General features: G+C 44.4%; 1 protein-coding gene and 1 long non-coding RNA gene across 3 annotated transcripts in view; one reads left to right on the top strand and one right to left on the bottom strand.

Moving 5' to 3' along the window:
* Positions 1-20801, bottom strand: part of BMP6 (bone morphogenetic protein 6) — a 96935-nt gene that overhangs the window by 26735 nt on the left and 49399 nt on the right. For both annotated transcript variants that reach the window (XM_083826207.1, XM_083826206.1), the window contains exon 2: positions 5916-6108. In XM_083826207.1, coding sequence (XP_083682333.1) covers positions 5916-6108 — 193 coding nt within the window. The remainder of the gene's footprint in view (positions 1-5915; positions 6109-20801) is intronic.
* LOC310895229 overlaps positions 6131-20801 on the top strand; it is a 35914-nt gene continuing 21243 nt past the window's right edge. Inside the window, exon 1 of the long non-coding RNA XR_014580550.1 lies at positions 6131-20764. This is a non-coding gene — a long non-coding RNA (uncharacterized lncRNA). The remainder of the gene's footprint in view (positions 20765-20801) is intronic.

Here is a 20801-nt window from a genome sequence, read left to right as displayed (position 1 = left end):
CGTACATATTTATACACAAACGTATGTTTTCGTATGTGCTTTTATATTCTGTATATACATGAAATAGTCCTTTGGGCCAAAAGTACAAAGGGACATCTCCTTTTACAGCTGCAAAAATCAATGAGCCGTGTTTTGCCCCTCTCTGCGCAGACGGTGTGACACATCCCGCAGTCTCATCCGAAGCGTGAGTTCCTTTAGCCAAACGTCTCCCTCCTTCCCACCAGCAAAAATAAATAAATAAAAAAAGAAAAAGAAACAAAAAGGGAGTCTGGAGGGAATGGATGAGTCAGAGGTTAGTAATGAACTACAGACACTCATCTCTGGGTCAGCAGTTCATGCAGAGCCCGTGGCAGGAGGGACGGTGAACTGTTGGTGGTCTGGACCTAGAAGAAGTTGCCTCACCATTCCCAGTCCCAACGGCATGGCCAGTGGTAGCGGCAAGAAGGACCATGACAGAAGGGAACCAAAAGACCCAAAATGTTCACCAACTCTGGGCTGAAAACTCCCTTGTGACCTCCATCTGAGATGCTGCCTCTGCCCTGTATGTACAGAGGTCTCTTCACCTGGCAGTGCCCAGCATTCATGAAGGCTGAAGCACCCAGAGCCAAGGGATGTGCACTGAGCTTCACCACGCACATTTCTGGCGTGTTTGAAAAAAGATACAAGGTGACAGTATAGTTTTGTATAAAAAACCAACAGCCACCTTCTGAACAAATATTTTATGAATTTGTTAGGAAGGAGGTATGTCTACCTTGTGCTTTATTGTCTTTCTTGAAGTGCATTACTCGCTTGCTCAGTTTGCTATAAAATAGTGTAATATACACATAAAAGTTGACATTTCTTTTTACAAGAGGCAACCTCAAACCTGACATGCTCTGTGTCCTGCTTTGTTGACCATCACAAAACTGCATATCTACCACTTCCATAGATGCTTGGTAGAGATTTTCCTCCAGCTCCAGAGATGGGTTTGTATTTGTAAAATCTAAAATGGACCAACACTCACAATTTTTTAATCTATGAAACCATAAATGAACAATACAGCTAATATCTATGGAATCTGCATGACCGTCTGACTTTCTTCAGTTCTTTAAGTGGGCAGTGAGGTAACATTACCCCAGAAGACATGCCAGCCAACCTGCAACTCAAAGGGCAAAGGGAACAACACTACTGTAAAACACATTTTTTTCACTAACAACTATATATGCAGTATTTCTCTCTATTTCCCCAAAGACCAGAGTCCCCACAGAAAAACTGGTAGCTGTTTGATGAACTCTTCATCAAAGGTAGATTCTACAAATGGTATCGGGGAAAGGCTGAAGAAAGATGGGCCAGAAAGGAAAACATTTAGCAAACCTTCACGGAGAAGAGATGGAGTTTTTAAAACACAGTTATTTCTGATTTCCTTTTTTATTATTATTATTCAGCAGCAGAGTAACAGTTAAAATCCTGACATCCTGACATGCTTCATCAGAAGCAAGGAAACACTTTTGTACCACAGCATTACTCTGACATTTAATAGACCACGCGTTCCCCAGCCTTGCATGTTCCCTCCCTCAACAGAAACATTACTCTTTTGAAATGAATCAATCAAGTTTACACTTTGGGTTTTTTCGTCTGTCAGTTTGTACCCTCAGAGCCTCTCTCTTTCACCTTCCTCATGGCCACTGAAAGTCCAGGAGTGATTTTATCCCTGCGTCAGCATGCTGAATTTTATTCTGCTCTATTTACCTTAGCATCAACTAGCAGACAGCAGGTCAAGGCTGCAATAATCACAATCAATTACAAAAATGCTATGATTTTATGCTGGTAGTATCAAGTTGAAAGGAGATACATGGACTTCAGTACGCAAGAGCAATGCAAGCATACATCATCTTTGGTTTAAAATTCTGTTGCCTTGCATCAGATTCTTGCTGTATGCCAAGACATCAAAAAGGTCATACCGGGGACTTTCTGTGGCTGAGCCCCAGTTAGTGCACTGCCATGCCCCTTTCCCACAAGGGAAGGACTGTGCAGTGACATGTCCTGTTCACGTGTACCAGACTGGTTACCATCAAGCATTCCTCCCAGCATGAACGCCCATGCTCAGACCTCCTGGGGACAGCACATAGCAGCACAGAGCAACAACCTCTCACGGAATCACAGAATCATCTAGGTTGGAAGAGACCTCCAAGATCACCTAGTCCAACCTATGACCTAACACTAACAAGTCCTCCACTAAACCATATCACTAAGCTCAACATCTAAACGTCTTTTAAAGACCACCAGGGATAGTAACTGAACCACTTCCCTGGGCAGCCTATTCCAATGCCTAACAACCCTTTCAGTAAAGAAGTTCTTCCTAATATCCAACCTAAACCTCCCCTGGTGCAACCTTAGCCCATTCCCCCTCGTCCTGTCACCAGGCACGTGGGAGAATAGATCAATCCCCACCTCGCTACAGCCTCCTTTAAGGCACCTGTAGAGAGTGATAAGGTCGCCCCTGAGCCTCCTTTTTTCCAGACAGAACAATCCCAGCTCCCGCAGCCGCTCCTCATAAGACTTGTTCTCCAGACCCCTCACCAGCTTCGTTGCCCTTCTCTGGACTCACTCAAGCACCTCCATGTCCTTCTTGTAGCGAGGGGCCCAAAACTGAACACAGTACTCGAGGTGCAGCCTCACCAGAGCCAAGTACAGGGGGACAATCACTTCTCTAGCCCTGCTGGTCACACTGCTTCTTATGCAAGCCAGGATGCTGTTGGCCTTCTTGGCCACCTGGGCACACTGCTGGCTCATATTCAGCTGACTATCAACTAATACTCCCAGGTCCTTCTCTGCCAGGCAGCTTTCTAACCACTCATCTCCCAGCCTGTAGCATTGCTTGGGGTTGTTTTGCCCCAGGTGCAGGACCCGGCACTTGGCCTTGTTGAACTTCATACAGTTGGCCTCAGCCCATCGCTCCAGCCTATCCAGATCCTCCTGCAGAGCCTTCCTACCCTCGAACAGATCGACACACGCACCTAACTTGGTGTCATCTGCCAACTTACTGAGGGTGCACTCGATCCCCTCAACCACATAATCAATAAAGATATTAAAGAGAACTGGCCCCAGTACTGAGCCCTGGCGGACTCCACTAGTGACCGGCCTGGATTTGACTCCATTCACCACGACTCTTTGGGCCCGGCTACCCAGCCAGTTTCTAACCCAACGATGCGTACGCCAGTCCAAGCCACGAGCAGCCAGTTTCTCGAGGAGGATGTTGTGGGAAACGGTGTCAAAAGCCTTACTGAAGTCAAGGCAGACCACATCCACAGCCTTTCCCTCATCCACCAAGCGTGTCACTTTGTCATAGAAGAAGATCAGGTTCATAAAGCAGGACCTGCCTTTCATAAACCCATGCTGACTGGGCCTGATTGCCTGCTTGCCCTGCAAGTGCTGTGTGATGACACTCAAGATAATCTGCTCTGTGAGCTTCCCTGGCACTGAGGTCAAACTAACAGGCCTATAGTTTCCCGGGTCTACCTTCCGGCCCTTCTGGTCACATTTGCTAGCCGCCAGTCGACTGGGACCTCCCCTGATAGCCAGGACTGCTGATAAATGATGGAAAGCAGCTTTGCCAGCTCTTCCGACAGTTCTCGCAGCACCCTCGGGTGGATCCCATCCAGCCCCATCGACTTGCATACATCTAAGTGCTGTAGCAGGTTGCCAACCATTTCCTCATGGATTGTGAGGGCCACATCCTGCTCCCCATCCCCTTCCACCAGCTCAGGGTACTGGGTATCTAGAGAACAACTGCTCTTGCCACTAAAGACTGAGGCAAAGAAGGCATTAAGCACCTCAGCCTTTTCCTCGTCTCTCGTCACTAAGTTTCCCCCCCATCCAGTAAAGGACAGAGATTCTCCTTAGTCCTCCTTTTCGTGTTAATGTATTTATAAATACATTTTCTGTTATCTTTAACAGCAGTAGCCAGATTGATCTCCACATGAGCTTTGGCCTTTCTAATTTTGTCCCTACACATCCTTACAACATCCTTATAATCCTTCTGAGTGGCCTGCCCTCTCTTCCAAAGATCATAAACCCTGTTTTTTTTCCTAAGCTCCAGCTACAACTCTCTGTTCAGCCAGGCTGGCCTTCTTCCATGCAGGTTCGTCTTTGGGCATGTGGGGACAGACCGCTCCTGAGCCTTTAAGATTTCCTTCTTGAGGAGTGCCCAGCCTTGCTGGACACCTCTGCCCTTCAGAACTGCCTTCCAAGGGACTCTGCCAATCAGTGTCCTCAACAGCTCAGTCAGCCCTCCGGAAGTACAAGACAGCAGTTTTACTGGTCCCCCTCCTGACTTCACCAATAATAGAGAACTCTATCATTATGTGGTCACTCTGCCCAAGACAGCTCTTGACCACCACATCTCCCACCAGTCCTTCTCTGTTTGTGAACAGAAGGTCCAGCAGGGCACCTCCCCTGGTAGGCTCACTAACCAGCTGCGTCAGGAAACTATCTTCCACGCTCTCCAGAAACCTCCTAGACTGCTTCCTCTGAGCTGTGTTGCACATCCAGGATATGTCTGGGAAGTTGAAGTCCCCCACGAGGACAAGAACCAAAGATTTTGCAACTTTTGCTAGCTGCCTGTAGAATTCCTCATCTGTCTCCTCATCCTGGTTTAGCAGTCTGTAACAGACCCCCACCAGGATGCTTGCCTTGTTGGCCTTCCCGCTGATCCTAACCCATAGGGACTCAACCTTATCATTCCCAGTCTTAGCCTCAAGTTCCACAACATCAAAACACTCTCTAATATAGAGAGTCACACCACCACCCCTTCTGTGCTGCCTGTCCCTTCTGAAGAGCTTATAGCCAGTCATTGCAGCACTCCAGTCACGGGAGTGGTCCCACCACGTTTCAGTGATGGCAACCAAGTCATAGCTAGCCTGCTGCACGATGGCTTCCAGCTCCTCTTGTTTGTTGCCCATGCTGCTTGCATTAGTGTAGATGCACTCCAGCTGGGCCATTGCCAGCTTCCCAGACCCTGACATTGCTCCCCCTGGCACACCTCTAACAAGACTTATTCCCTCCCCGTCCCCCATCCCCTTTCCTATCTAGTTTAAAGCCCTCTCAATGAGCCCTGCCAGCTGCTGCGCTAGTGTCTGTTTTCACTTTCGAGACAGGTAGGACCCATTTGCACTTAGCGGGCCAGGTGCTGAGTAAAGCACCCCATGGTCAAAAAAACCAAGATTTCTATGTTGACACCAGCCTCTGAACCGCTTGTTTATCAGGTGGGCTTTCCGGGTCCTCTCTGTACCACTCCCTGCCTCTGTAGGGATGGAGGAAAGTACGACCTGTACTCCCGCTCCATCTACTAATCGTCCCAGTCCCCTAAAGTCCTGTTTGATAGCCTTCAGGCTTCTTTCTTCGATATCATCTCTGCCAGCCTGGACTATCAAAAGAGGATAGTAGTCAGAGGGGCGAACTAGGTTAGGAAGCTTTCTGGCAGTGTCCCTGACCCTGGCCCCAGGGAGGCAGCAGACTTCCCTACGGGTACGGTCAGGTCGACAAATAGGGCCCTCTGTTCCCCTGAGAAGGGAGTCGCCTACAACGATCACCCTTCTTTCTTTCTTAGTGGAAGCAGTCTTGAGGCATGGAGTCGACTTCCTCGCCCTAGGCATCCTCCTGGGTAGACTGTTCACCTCATCCTCACCCACCGGTCTCTCAAGCTCCAGGGCCTCAAACCTGTTGTGTATGGGCACCTGGGGAGGCAGGGCCGGTAGGGAGGGGGGTTGCCTGCGATGTTGAGCAGGGACCTGTTTCCATTCCTCCTCATCTCCTATGTCCCCTCCCTCTGCTCGACATGGCAGGGGGTCCACCACTGCTTGGGATGTCTCACCCCATTGCCTTTCCTTCAAGCCTTGCAGGGAGTTGCCCCACAGGTCTATCTCCCACTCGCCTACCTGTTTGGATGTTCATGCAGCACTTGGTAGATGCTGATAAGGAAGGTTTGGTTTTTAAAGCTCTCCACCACGCAGTCCTTGTAGATCCGAAACTCAGCGGCTGTGACAGCCTCTCCCTCAGGAATCTGAGACAAATTGAACTTGAACTCCTTGTGGTGCTGCTGGTGAGGCGTGAATTCCTTGTCATACTCAACTGCAGATGAAGAGAGGGAAGACAAGAAAAAAAGGAACCATGACTAAAATTTAAAAACAAAAGGTCTTCTCATGCTGCCACCTGTTCCTTCAAGAAAACAGAAATCAGATTTATTCTCCAAACACAGACTTGGCAAGTGCCAGAAAAGCTTCTGCAGCTAAAGCCTACAGTACTTTGAAAAGATGGATGTTCATCTTCTCTAGCCTATGCCTTTGAGATTTCAATATTTATTTTTTTTTTTAGAGAAAAGTCAGCTTTGACAGGTGAAATATGACCATGCCTGTTGCTCCTTTTTAGAATATTTCACAACAACTCTGAAGCTGGTACCTCCCCCACCATTTTCCACCTATGGATCTCCATGTTGTTTATGGCATTTCCATAAGCCTCACACCTCTCTTCCAACAGGAGATGATTAGCTTCCTTTTATTTTAAGGCAAAACATAAAGGCAAAGACAGAATTAACGTTAGCACAAGGTCAACCAGTTCCCTAATGGTCCTAAAAGCAGCTGCTTTCTGGCTCCTAGGTTTGTGCTTTGGCTGTCAGACTTCCTTGTGATCAGAGTAAGATTAACATGGCATTTATCTCAAGAGTTAAACCTAACCAAACACTGTGCTTGCCTTCCTTTGCAGGAGCTTATTTGAGACTGAGAGCTGCGAAGAAGTGACCTCTTCTGCTTTCTGTAGTCATCCTCCCTGGCCTCAACCCTCCCCAGGTAAGCTGTCAGGTATGGATTTTCAGACAGGTGCAAACAAAAAGCCCTCCTTCTTCAGGCCTGAGGATTTGCATTTTCTCTGTTTCAGGCTCCATTTGCAAACTTTACTTCTCATCCCATTCTTGTAGTACTTTACTACATCTAGTTATAGTCTGATTTGAATTTATTGTTCATTATTTCTTCTAATTTTCTATTAGTAATTGCTTAAAGCATTAACATGTTATATAAACATATATAATTACATCTTTAAAGCCCTAGGGAGAAGGAAAACTAAAACCAAAAAACTGTTCCCACCCATGCAACTGAAGCAGCATACGTCAGTGAGGGATCAGTTCACCATTATATTATCATTAGAGACATGATTAAATTCAGAGGAGGCAGTGATGGAAGTGCAGATTCCTTTTCACTTCAGTCTTTGTGCTCACTTCTTGTTGCCTTTTTTCCCCTGCTCCTCACTGATACATCAAACTGCAAGAGCATCCACCAGACTAACGTCACAACAGCCTGTGAGACAAGCCACAGTCCCTGTTTTGCAGATGCAATACTGAGTCACAAGGAGAGTGACTTGTCAACAGACAGGCTTGTGGCAGAGCCAGGAATGATGGCCAACAAACTTGACTTTCACTGCTTTACCCACAGGTGACCTCCCTGGAGAGCAGAAACCTCTCCTGGCTGCTGGAAACAGCCCATGGAGATTTTGCTCTCTACCTTTCCTGACTGCCTGTTCCTCTTCATTCCCCAGTGCCAGTTTCGTCTGTCTCCTCTCCCTTTCCTTTGGCAGCCCTTTCGTGTGAGCTGCCTCATCTGGCTGGATGCACATCCTGGCTCCCTGTGAGACACTTAGTCACATCCTTCTCTTTGAAGCTCGCCTGGAAATCCTTTCACCTCCACATGACTGCCATGGAGCATTTCGTGGGACACCGCGCCTTGAGATACTGCCTTAAAAGCTGCCACAGTGCAAACAAAACTGCTGTCGAAGTCAGAAGCTGCTGCCAATTTTGGCATGCTCACATTATTAACTGAGCAGTTTACATGTCAAATGACTGAAAGCTGTGGGTGACGAGACCCTGAGACTTCCAGAAAGGAGGTGGTAATTCCCAGCATCTCCATCACAGATTGCTCCAAGCTAAACGATGCAATGCCACCAAGCAATTAAATAGGTAGCCACCAGTTATGGGTGACCCTCTGAAGCACTTGTCCCTGCTTTTAACCAGGAATAACCCCAGAAATGCTGGGCTGGTTGATGAGACTTGTGCGGATGCTGGCCAGAAAGGGACCTGACCTGCCCAGTGCCTGAGTTGCCCCAAAGCACAACACATCCCCCAAAACAGAGTGGCCACGTATTTTCAGAAACTTGCAAGGGTCCAACCACTCAGAAGCTGCGTTCAGCCATCTGCAGCAGATCGATGTGCCCAGCCTGGCCTTGTAGCTTGCTGCTACAAGGAGAGAGGATGTAATTAATGGTGAGGGAACATCTGCATCAGCCGTTTTGGAGAGACGGAGGGGATGAAGCAACAAGTCTCGATTTAGAACTTGTAACGTCCTTGCTTGCGGGTGCAACAACCTGCTGAAACCCTCATCCCCTCCTGCCTTGCCAATGGGATGAGGGCAAGATGCACTGCAGAAAGACTGCTTTCCCCCAGGCTCATGGCTGAGGACAACAGGCAGCAGCCCCACTGTGCATGGTAAAGACCTACAAGAACAAGGGGAAGGACACCACTGGGATGAGCAGCAGACCCCAGGCAAGAACCAAGCCAGGGAGACAGGCAGGGTGCAGGAAAACCTCAGTGACACAGGAAAGAAATAGCCATGGGAATGCCCCCACACCTCCTGCCAAGGCATAGTGTGGCAGTGCAGAGCCATCCCACCGGGCCTGCAGCAGGGACACGGCGCTTGGTGCGAGGGGAACAGCCACTTTCTGCAGCTACTTGCGGACCTACGCTACAAAATTCACAGTTTAAAACAGAAATAGCACTACCCCTCTGCTAAAAAGTCAAACGCATCCACAAAAGGGAAAAAAAAACACCCAAACACCCACCACTGAGCATCAAAAGTAGATGCAGGTACAGCTTTTGACTCTGAGTACCCTTTCCCAGTTTGCAACTTGTGTGATATGTTTACAGTAGTATTTTCCTGTTTTTTAAAAATTTCTTCCTTTCTCCCTGTCCTTGTGTGAACACCCCGGACAATCACAGAAGCTGACCACACTGTTTATGGGGGAAGCATTCAAACTGATTTTGTTATCAGGGCTGGGAGAGTAAACAACCTGAAACACACACACAAGGAAACCTTTTTTTAATCCTTCAGATTAAGTAATTTTGCTTCTTCTTTTACAAGAAATGCACATTCAGAAAGGCTTTAAGTGGATGGTGTCCCTTTCAGCTATGTTCAGTGTCCCTGCATCATCACAGGGTGGAAAAAAAGCCTACATTAAGCTTGTATGAAGCAAGTATAAAAGTTTAATGAGTTGGAAAGTTTTTCTGGCTATGTATCTTCCCATGATAGAATGGAGGGTGGGTTTTTTTTCTTCGTGGGAGTGGTGAGATATTTAAGTTCTATATACTCATTGTCACCCCATCAAGTTAATAATCAACTGTTTTCATTCAGCAAGACAGTTTAAAAATATAAAATGCCAACAGTTCCTCTCTGGGGGCTTTTTACCCCTGGAAACAGCTCATTTTTAACAAAGAAGTCAAGTTTTAGAACAGTAAAATTTGGAAAGGCAAGACCCAAGCTGCTGCTTCCCAGGATTACCCAGTTTGTATTGCTATCACATTACATCGCATCAGATGATCTATTATTCAAAATGCAGATGGCGCATGCCAAGATGCAAGGCAACAGCAAAAAGGAGAAATCATTTCTCAAGCTGCTTTCCTTTTTCCTTTTTTTTTTTTTTTTTTCTCTCCCACGGGAATTTGTTCAGGTTGGTCTGACCAGCGACACGGTCAATCCAAAGCTGATTTCTGCTTGAGGATGGACATGTGCAAGTCCCAGCTTCACAAAACCCTTGCAGAGAAAATCAGACAGCTCATGGCTGGGCAGGTTGAACACCAGTACATCAGGAACAAGCCAGGCTAAAATAGGGATGGTAGGGTACTGACACAAACTGTAACCCTCTAAAACTCATCCTCAGGGTCACCCTCATTCTGAGCATTATTACCCATTAGTTGAAGTAGCTCCTTGGAGGCTACAGATCCAGGTTTGCAAGTCACAAGCAAAGTAGGATCCAAGCTATGGGCTTTGGGACTATGGGGGAGTTGCCCCCAAGTTTTCATTACAACTCTCTCTGGGCAGAATGGATGAGCACACACAAACAGTTAACAGAGAACCGTGCCAGTAGCTCTTTACATTCCCCTTTACAAATATTTTTAAATATTATACGAACACAACACTATTGTTGAGCAGTTAAAAAGGCAAGAATGTCAAAATTAGGGTTACTGTGGTTCTGAATTTTGTGTATTCTAATTCTAAACTAGTTTTGCAATGGCCAACTTCAGCACAAGATGTCCTTGGTTTAAAAATAACATACTGCTTACAGTACTTGCTACTTTAAAAGCACTGCACAAGGATAATAATAAAAACAAAATTAATTCAGAAATTAACACATTTTATCTATTTTGGTAACTATACCATCCGACTTCCATTTGAGAGTGTCACATACACCTTGGACCAAGGGAATCTAACCCTGATGACAGTCATTGAATGAACTCTCCTTGCACGTAGGAGCTTTCGGGATTTCTTTGGATCTGAAGTAACTAGTAAGCAGAAACAACAAGATAACAGTCTTTTCCGATTAAACACAATTTTCTTTTAGAATAACAACATGACTAACATGTCATGATATTTGGTGTTTTTCTCAAGTTCTCAGATGCTGAGAAAGTGTTAGGTCAGGTGTTCAGGTGACAGTCTCAACGGTGGCTTAAGAAAGTCTTTAGCTCAAACTCTAGGAGCTAAAGCCAAAAATATTAAAATACATACTCCAAACCTACAGCTATAAAAGCAAACATTTTACATATTATCTGGGTAGGTAGTTATAATTTCTGTGGCAACCTAGCTCCTTGGAGGGGGAGGAGAAGGAGAGGGACCACTGACACACAACTATTTGGGATGTGGCATTCTGCATCCATCCTGTCCCCAGCAAGCCTGAAACTTCTGAAGAACCTCTTGCACCCAAAGTGCTTCAGCAATGACTTGGCTTTGTAGGACCATCAAAACCACACTCCGGCAAAAGCAACCAGCATTCATCACCTGCTTATGGAGAGTGGGTTTTCTGCAAGTATTCAGAGGAATTAAATTTGAGTACATATACAAGACATTACTAGTCATTTCTTCTCAGCCTTCATGACCCCCTCCCTAATAAAATGAGAAAGCCCCTAAAACTAATAAATAAATAACAGCAAAAGGAGTAAGAATCAAAGTATAGGGCAGGATTAATATAGAAGTTAGCAGTACTTTTGTAAGTAACTAAGTAACTGACACACAGTGGGAGAGGACAGAAGAGAAGATTTCTGGCATGCAAGCTTTGTACATGCAAGATGAGGTACACTTCAGTGTAAGACCTGGTCTCCATTTGGATCTTACAGTTTGACTCCTGTGTCAAAAATCATGCTTATCCAGACCATCAGGCACCGGGACCTACAAGTTTGGAACCTGCAGCAAATCTTTTTTAACTCTGAAGAGATGTCCAGGATAGACCTGAAGCCTTGTCTGGATTTTCTGAATCTACCAGGTCAATCTAAAAAAAGACATCAAGTCTCCCTGTTAGTCCAACTGTGGAAACAGTGCAACTCTTACAGATTAAAACTGACTTTTATTACTAAAATATAAAGTATTTCCTAAATACTGTGTAAAAAAGAACAAAGAGTACACCCCAGAGAGTACAAAGCACCCATTCGACTTCTTACAATGGGAAGAAGAGAAATCTAAAAAGCTTCACACCTTCCTTCTGCTTGTTACAGGGAACAAACATTGAGTTGTACACCGAGTGCACCTGCAGATGTTGCATCTGTAGGCCAGCAAGCAGAACAGCTGACTCCTGGAAGCAGTGAGGATACATCAGGGAAAGTATTGCTGCTGCCTCTTGTTCACACTCAACTGTAGTGCACACCACTGCCAGATGGCCATCGGGATCAACAGCCCTGTGCTCTTACCACTGCAATGACACTCCACAACCACTACCCCTTAGGGATAGCACTGACCACTTCTTTCCAGTAAGGACCCAAAAGAAAGCAAAATCTCCTCATTCTCCAAACTAAGATCTATTAGCACACCATTTTACAAACAGTGAGCAAGAAAATTCTTTCAAATAGAAGATATGAAAGATGAGACATTAAAATAAAAGGTCTGAAAGCAAGGTGGGGATCATCTTGCTGTCAGCCTAGCACCTTCAAATGCCTTCCATGATCACAGCAACTCTGAACAACCCCTCAGGGTCTCAGAAAAGACTGCTTCTTTCCATAGCCACAGCCATGGTGGCAGCACCATCCCCTATGTCAAGCACATTCTCCACTGTTTCTAATGCCACCCTGAGACATGTCAGGTCTCCCTGGGTCTTTTTCTTCCTCCTTGAGTCCCTCTGCCTCCCAAACATCTCTCCTGGACCTGCAGTACTGCATCTCAGACACCATGAACAGACCAATCTCTGTCCTGATAGACAAGGGCACGTTGAAGCTCACTGGACATAAATAGTGAGCCTTTCCCATTTGCAACTGATTACACTCTTCACAATATAAGCAGCTTTTAAACAGAAAGAAGCCAAGATACATATGGCTGAATTTGGTATTGCACCTGCTGTTTATCCCTCTGAGTACAGCCAAGGTTGTCTAGAGACAAGGGCTAGCTACGCTACCACAAATGTAACGCAGTTGGAAGTTAATGCCTAGATAGCTTAAAAATAATAATAAAAGATTCAAGGCCAACAGAACTCCAAAAGGGCGCTTTCTTAGGAACGGCTGTAATATCACATCTGGGCCACCACAATATAAAGTGGAATTACTCCACTAACTTCAGTGGAGCAATGCCAGTTTACATCCGATGAAAACCTGGCTTTATACTCCAGAGCTGCGAGTGCCAAAAGAGAATGATTCGGAAAAATAACCCGTCGTTAATCCAACCCCAATGTAATTATGGAGATTAAATTTAAACAATAGCAAATCACTCTCTAAACATAGCATTCTGTAGCAGAGCTTCAAAGGAGGAGGGCCTTCTACTTTTGGACGAAAAATACAACTGAGCTCCTCTTTGTCTCTTTGCACTGGGAATCAAGCTGGAACCAACTTGTAAAATCAGATTAAAACAGTTGCACAACAGCTTCCTTTCAGGACTCCTGAACCAGAGAGCCATCTAAAAATCAAAATAATGCACTAACTGAACATAAAATACCCACGGGACACCAGAGAGTACTAAAGGGTATTTCCACACTCTCCACCAAGACGCCTATTGTATGGACAGCAAGGCGTTCCCTCTGCAGCAGGCAGGACTGGGGACCAGCTTGCACCAGCATGTGCAAGGGTGAGGAGGGGAGACATCCGTGGGTGCTTCACGGGGCTAACTGTGAGAGGCTGGCTGCAGACCATGGGCATCTCATCCACAGCATTAACTTTTGGGATTCCTGTGCTGTCCCCTTCTTCGCAGAGGCAGCCTCCTCCTACATCTCCTCCCCACAGCTTCTGAATACAAACATTAATGAAACTGGTATTTTCATTCCATATGCTGGCACATATGGCAGGTCCCTGTACTGAAAACAGTGTTGTATCTTAGGAAAACAAAACATCTTTCTGCTTAAGCGATGCCAAATTGCTTTATCAAAGGCACTACTGTTTGCATTTTTGTGGCAATATTAATGCAGTTCCCACTGAGAAGCTGATAAAGACCCTGACTGCACAAAACACCCCTCTGGAATAAGTGATCCGCAGCTATTTCTGTATCAAGTTTCCAAATAATTTATGATTAAAATAACATTATGCTTTCCAAACCCCATGTGTACTTCACAGCCAAGCTTCGTACAGGCAGAGGCAGCGTTTGTGGGAGTAGCCAGTGCCACCCACCCAGTGGCAGCCACAGGCAACCAACAGAACTCTGCTGCCACACACAGAGGGGCGAGGACACCCCTGCCCCGCTCCTCTTCTCTCCCTTGGCTCTTCGTTTGCACCCGTGGCTGCTTTTCCTGTCCTCCGGGCTTGACACAGGTCACGCTACTTTTGCTGCTGGAATCGCTGTTCACGTGGCAGCTCCCTGCAGTTGTGCAGCTGCCCAGGGCGCATCGACCGGATCCTGAAATGTTTTCAGGGATTTTTAAACATTGTAGCAGCCGCCTGGCTTATCTTGCATCCTCTCTGTAAATTATCTGCCCTTCAGTAGGAATTTAAGGCAGTCCCAACCAATTCACTTGTGCACTTGAGCTAAATTTCAAAACTGAAGTTGTGCAAAGTGGAAAACATTTTTAACTTCATTACATTTCCCTCTCACCTTTTTTCCAGACAGCTTTCGTATTGATCAGCAAAACTGAAAATCAACTAGCAGCAATCAGGAAAGTGGGCAACATAAAAATGTTTGCAAGCTACGTTCATTTTGTCGAGTACTCATCTCTTTGCATCACAGGCAGTTTTCCATGTAATAGCCCAGCTGAAAAAGGTATCTCCTGACACTACACAATCACTCCCTGTAAAAATAGTGCCTGCAGCATTTAAGATTTTATAAATTATTGAAAATGTTTAATCCATCACTCAATAAAAGTCCTTTTAAAAAAAGCTGCGACTGGAGCATCACATGACTTGTGACTCCCGTGGACACCGTAAGTTGTGTCACTGAGCATTATGATTTAGTGTTTAGTATTTTACACAGGGCTCCAATTCCAAATGACTGCATGATGCAGTGTCTGGCCAAATCAAGCATCTCCATGCACCACATAAGAGCAGGGGCTTTAGGGAGTTGGCAGGGTGCTTGGTGAAAAAATGGCAATAAGAAAAAAAGAACTGAAGGACAACAGAATTGTTATCAAAAAGAGAAAAGTGATACAAGAAAGGCAGGAAATACTGCACCCAGTGAGGGCAGAATGATGGCAGGGTTAAGAACAAGTAAAACCACTGTACAGAGATGTCAAAAGCTCTCAGTGTTCAACGGGATCACAAAACAGCCCTCTGGGAGAGTCAAGGGGACAAGATGCTGTAGTTCTGAAGACTGAGGACAGAGAAGGTGTGATGAGTTTGAAGACATTTGGTCATTCCTCCTGGTCATGTGTATTTGTCTAAGGAATAGTGTGTTTTGGGAGCAAACCCCGTCACTACTTCCATTTGTTGCATGTTGGTTTGGCACACCGATTTGGAGGAAATATCTCCAACACTTGACTAGGACTGGAGGCTCTGAACCACCACTGGGGTCTTGCACCACCATGGTACCAGAATAACCCCTGTCCACCTGTAGGAGCCAGGTGCTCAGAAGACATCAGACCACACAGAAGTACCAGAGCACCCTTGCTACACCCACTGATTAAAAAAAAAAAAAAAAAAAAGTATCACATTGCTTTAACAACCTGCATAGGGGTAAAGAATTTCATCTCAAAAAAAAAAAAAAAAAAGGAAAAAAAGCCCCAGTTTCCCTAGCCTCTTTTCTCTAAGCCTTCCTTTTCCATTATTTTTCACATCCCTGTATCCCCCAGTGACCAGAAGCATACTTAGAATGCTTCTGTCCATCTGATAAAGAGATTGGAGGCTGCAGCCCCATGTCAGGCAAGGACCCACGGGGCACACAGTTTCTGCTTCTGGCCGCAGCTCCCAGCGCATCAAAAGCCCGAAAGATACAATGCTTTGGGGAAGCTGGGAGAATCCCAGTCAGGGTGGGAAATGATAGGAAAAAGTAAGACTTGAGGAAAACCATCGTTAAAAGAACTACTAAAATGGGATTTGTGGAATAATCCTTAGTTCCACACAGTTGGCCTGACTTTAACACAGTAGCATAGCTGGGTAGTTCACCTGAAAAACATCCAGCAGGAAAAGGGACAGCCTCTGCCAAGTTCTTTCTCTTTATATATTTTTCTTTTTTTTTTTTCCCATTCTCAATTTCACCAGATACACAAAGCAACCCTTACGATCTAGGCATTTAAAATCAAAGTTACATAAGTTACATACAACTGGTCTTAAAGTAACAGCAAATAATTGACTCGAAGTGCACAGGTTAACAATTAATTGAGGAAATTAAACCGCAATGATTTAAAATGCAACCCAGTAAGTAGGCATTTCTGACTTTCAGCCTATCTTGACTATTTTCCTTAAGTAATCAGGGTCCTGAAAACAGCAGTTAAAAGGAACAAAAGGGAATGTGTTAAAATTCCCAGCAGAGCTGCTTGCCCACAAATTAATTTTCAGACATTTGGCTTCTACATCTTTGCTCTTTGCAATTCGTGTCCCGGCTGTTTGACGATTCTAGCAGTTTTCTGCCCCACCCAATGCAGCCTTGTCATTACTGATTTTATTTTTCCGCTGCTTCTCTCTTAGTAATGCCCTCCTCTCTTGCCTTGACTGGTCACATGCTATCCTTGGATGAAAACATCAAAACCCTGACAATTTTTAGTAAATATATATATAGAGAGAGATTTAAATAAGAATCCAAAACCAATTTCAAATCTTGGTCTTGAAATCTGTCTTTTATCCTTTATCATGCTTTAAGTGTTTTTAATGTTGTCAACAGCTGAATTGCCCAGACACAGATTTTGGTTCATGACTCAGTGGCAAGCACATTGGTTACAAAAAATTCAGCTTTTTTAGAAGTCTTTTAACATCTTTCTTCTTTTTTTATTTTTTTTCAAGTTACTGCAACATGGCAATGCTATAGCTCTGACAGTGTAAGAAGGACTCCAGGGAGACAACTGCTGTACCTGGTTGATTTTTGGTTGGGTTTCAGCAAGAAAACCGTCAACCATCAGAACGTTTGGATCAGGCTAGCTTTTCAACACACTCTCTTTAAGACCATATAGACAGTAGGGTAACGTGACAAGTAAAAACATTTTCAATGTATGTGCATGAAATCATTTTTACCTCTGACCACTAAACCAACCTTAACAAGCGGTGTTCTTGCCTGCGAGAATGAATGCTTTTACTGCAGTCGTCCCAAACAGACAGCAAGGCTAAAGCTTTGGGTAACATTTGCATGCAGAAGAGAGCCCAACAATGACATTAGATGTCCTAGGAAAGAGCTTCCTCCAGTTGAAATAGGAGCACAGGAACTTCAGTGTTGTGTACTTTATGTTATTAGCTGCAGCTGCTATCATACTTGGAGAAATCTCCAACTCAGAAACAGCAGTGATGAAGCACTCCAAGATGAGTAATAATATGCTTGATATTAAGGGAGGGGGATAAAAAGGCTTTTAAAAAATGCACTCTCTGGTAGAATAACAGTCTCTCAGAGAATACAGAGAATTACTAGGCAGAAAACAGTGCAGGAAACCAGAAGGAAAACACACCACATTTAAAGTGTTGTCTCCATTAAACTGAAATTGAGGCAAAGGGGCCGACATGGAGAGGAAACCCCTTGTATTTACCTAACCGTGTGAATGCTAATGTTCACATGTGTGTTGTAATAAGATTGACGACTTTGAAAGCTCTAATCAGTAGGTGCATGAGCAAATATTTGTTCTGATCCATTCCAACTCTCTGTGGTTTGTAAATCCCCAAGAAAAAAAGAAAAAAAATCATCAGAACAAACCAGTCTAGACCACAGATTTTGGCTACTTGACGCTATTTAGAAAATTACAGGAAATAGGCCAACTCCGAGGAGGTTTTTTTGGCAGGGTTTTCTGTTTGTTTTCTGAAGACCTGTGAATACCTGATTTACACACACTTGCCCGGGTAGCCTAAAAGAATCCTTTCAGGCATTCTTTAAAGCCTTGTCACCGCAATATAGAATTCCACATAGGTGATGTCTAAGCGAGGTGTTGATATATACAACCTCTCAGACTCCTTCTGACCCATGCTTTTCATCCAAAGGCATAAAAAAAAAAAAAGCCCAAATAATAACACCTTTGTATTTCAAGATCCTCAAGAGTTTCTAGCAGCATTATTTCTCTTCCTGTTAGCCAAATGCATGGAAAGAATCACTTGATGATGTTTTCATCAGAGGAAAATCTAAGCTGGAAAATACTTTAGATAGAGGGCTAAACTTATCGGGGATAGCATCCATTTAGCATTAGAAGATCTTTCCATCCAGCGTTAGAAAACCTTTTCTATGGGACAAAGTTTCTGCCTTTGCCATGTGGAAAAAATCAAAAGCTTGAGCAACCCTGCTTCAGGCTGAGCCAGAGTCTGGGTGAAAGAGAACTCTCAGCAACTACTGTAGGCATTGAGGTAAGACAGGGCATGTAAAAAAAAACACTGGTAAAAACAATAGGTTTTCTAACAAGTATTTCCATTAGAAATACTTTTCTAATAATTATGATCTTCATATCTTGGATTACTTTTTCAATTAGGGAACACAAAAAACTCGGATACTTTTAGTGGGAACACATATCTGTGTTCAACAAAGACTAGCTTTCATTATAAATATATACATATATTAAAAAAAAAAAAAAAGCTGATGCTCAACAACTGTGAAATTGATACAAGTCTTCCTGTGCATCTGTTTTAACCTCACATTCCTGGTACAAATTCAGGAAAAAGTTTTTTTTTCCTCTGCCACATCTTGCTGCTGCTCCTTCACAGCTGCTTGGGGTGACAAGAGCAGCACTGATGCAGCAACAGCAGCAGGAATAGTTATCCTGCATTCAATGCATCATTTGCCACAGGACCTACACAAGTTGCATCTCATCCAAAAAAGACACTGGGTATGGGTAATGGGCTGATACTGGCAGCCTGACCAATCTGAGGCAGGTCTATTATTATCTGTGATTTACTACAGTCATAAATTTGATTTGTCCTGGTGTGTCACAAATACATTCTGCTTGGGCACTGGGGGATTGCCAAGTGTAAACATCAAGCTTTTTAGATGGGTATCAGAAATAGTCTGATCATTAAAAAATAAATAAATAAGCAAGCCAATAGTCCTCTGCACACAGAAGACAGTGCAGTGGAAAGCCTCTGAAGCTGCCTCCAAATCTAAATTCTGCCACCAGAGCTTCCTCCCGTTCAAGGCATCTCCAAAAGAAACTAGGTTTTGCCCCTGCTCCCCTGTTGAAATCCATTTTAAAAGTCGTTGTTTTCAGGATGGATGGGACAGAGAAAAGAAAAAGTTTATGAACTAGTCTATCCATAAATATATAAAATGTTAGAAGGATTTGTCAGGGGCCTTTTTATTTTGATTATGTTGCTAAAGGCAAAATGCGCACTGATGAACTTCCCAAATTAATACATACATAAGGGCAGAATCAAATGCAAGTTGCTTCACTTCAAATAAACTGTAGTTTTGCTACTGTAAAACAAAATATCTCCATAAATTGTCTCTTCGTGTGAGCAACCATACCCACGTTACAGAAGGACCTCAGGATTCTTAAGAAAACAGAAGCAAAATTTGGCACACACTTCCTATGAGGACAGGCTGAGGAAGTTGGGGTTGTTCAGCCTGGAGAAGAGAAGGCTCCGGGGAGACCTTACAGCGGCCTTCCAGTACTGAAAAGACAAAGGGGAATGGCTCTAAAACGAAATAGGTTAGATTTAGATTATATATAAGGAAGAAATTCTTCACCATGAGGGTGGTGGGGCCCTGGCACAGGTTGCCCAGAGGAGCTGTGGATGCCCCATCCCTAGAGGTGTTCAAGGCCAGGCTGGATGGGGCTTTGGCAACCTGGTCTGGTGGGAGGTGTCCCTGCCCACGGCAGGGGGTTGGAACTGGGTGATCTTTAAGGCCCTTCCAACCCAAACCATTTTTTCATTCTATAACTCTATGCAAACAGTAAATGGAAGCAAAATAAAAGCCAAGAAAAATTAATACAGTGAAATGCCTTAATATTTGCTATCTGCTGATACACACAAACAGCCAATTCTCCAGTCAGCATCCTGTGCTCAACATTTGTGGGGTTCTGCATGCAGATTGAGAGAAGAGGCTGAAGCTGCATTTCTGTATGGCTCAGATAAGGCTGCAGAGGCATTTTCACTATACCCTTCCTCATCCTCAAGGTTCGTGTTTCTTGTACACATAGCTTTAATGTTGCACTTCCTGGTATGGATTAGTTTTCTTCTTCAAACTGACTGTTCTTGAAAGGCTGCACACTCTTAAATAACCAATACAGGCTGAGTCAAAAGCCTCTGGGGCAAATACATGCCATATTCAGAATATAGCAAACATTACTCCTTACCGCTCAGTGTGCCTTGTCCAAGGCATCCAACAATGCATGTTACAAGCTCAAACTTATGGGCATTAAGAAATGGCAAGATACTGCTTCTAAGGATCCCCTCCCATGCAGCTGCCTTTGCCAACAAAGTTAATGGTCTTGTTTGGTTTCCACATTATTAGAAAACAGAGCTTTAACAAGGAACACTACTGAATAAGCAGTGACATTTTCCTGTTTTTCTTCCTTTAGAAATTACTTACAAGGTTTACGAACACACCATCATGGCTCAGAGATCTTGCAGGTAAATATACACTAGATTTGGCAATGCCCTGCTTAAGAAGCCAAATGCCTCTTCCATGGGTAACATTTTCCAATGTTGAGACACTCAGTTTAAGTCTTAGGTGTTCAAAGTGTGCAAAAGTGCTCATCAGCTGCAATTGCCACCCACTTTCTATTTTAGAGCATTAAGTAAGGCAACAAGGCCTTGAATCCATAATTCATTGAGGTATTGCAATCACACTGCTTTTCACAGCATCTAAATCTCTTTCAGTATCTTTGCCTCAGCATTAAAAGCCAGTGCTCACAGGAACATGCCTGGTGATCCCCAAAAGCCAAGGACTACCACAGGGCTAGAAATGGAGGTGCCTTTTCCCAAAAGCCAAGGACTACCACAGGGCTAGAAATGGAGGTGCCTTTTCCCAAAAGCCAAGGACTACCACAGGGCT

The sequence above is a fragment of the Anser anser genome (assembly GCF_964211835.1).
Source record: "Anser anser genome assembly, chromosome: 2".
NCBI lineage: Eukaryota > Metazoa > Chordata > Aves > Anseriformes > Anatidae > Anser > Anser anser.
This window is presented reverse-complemented; position numbering and strand designations above follow the sequence as displayed.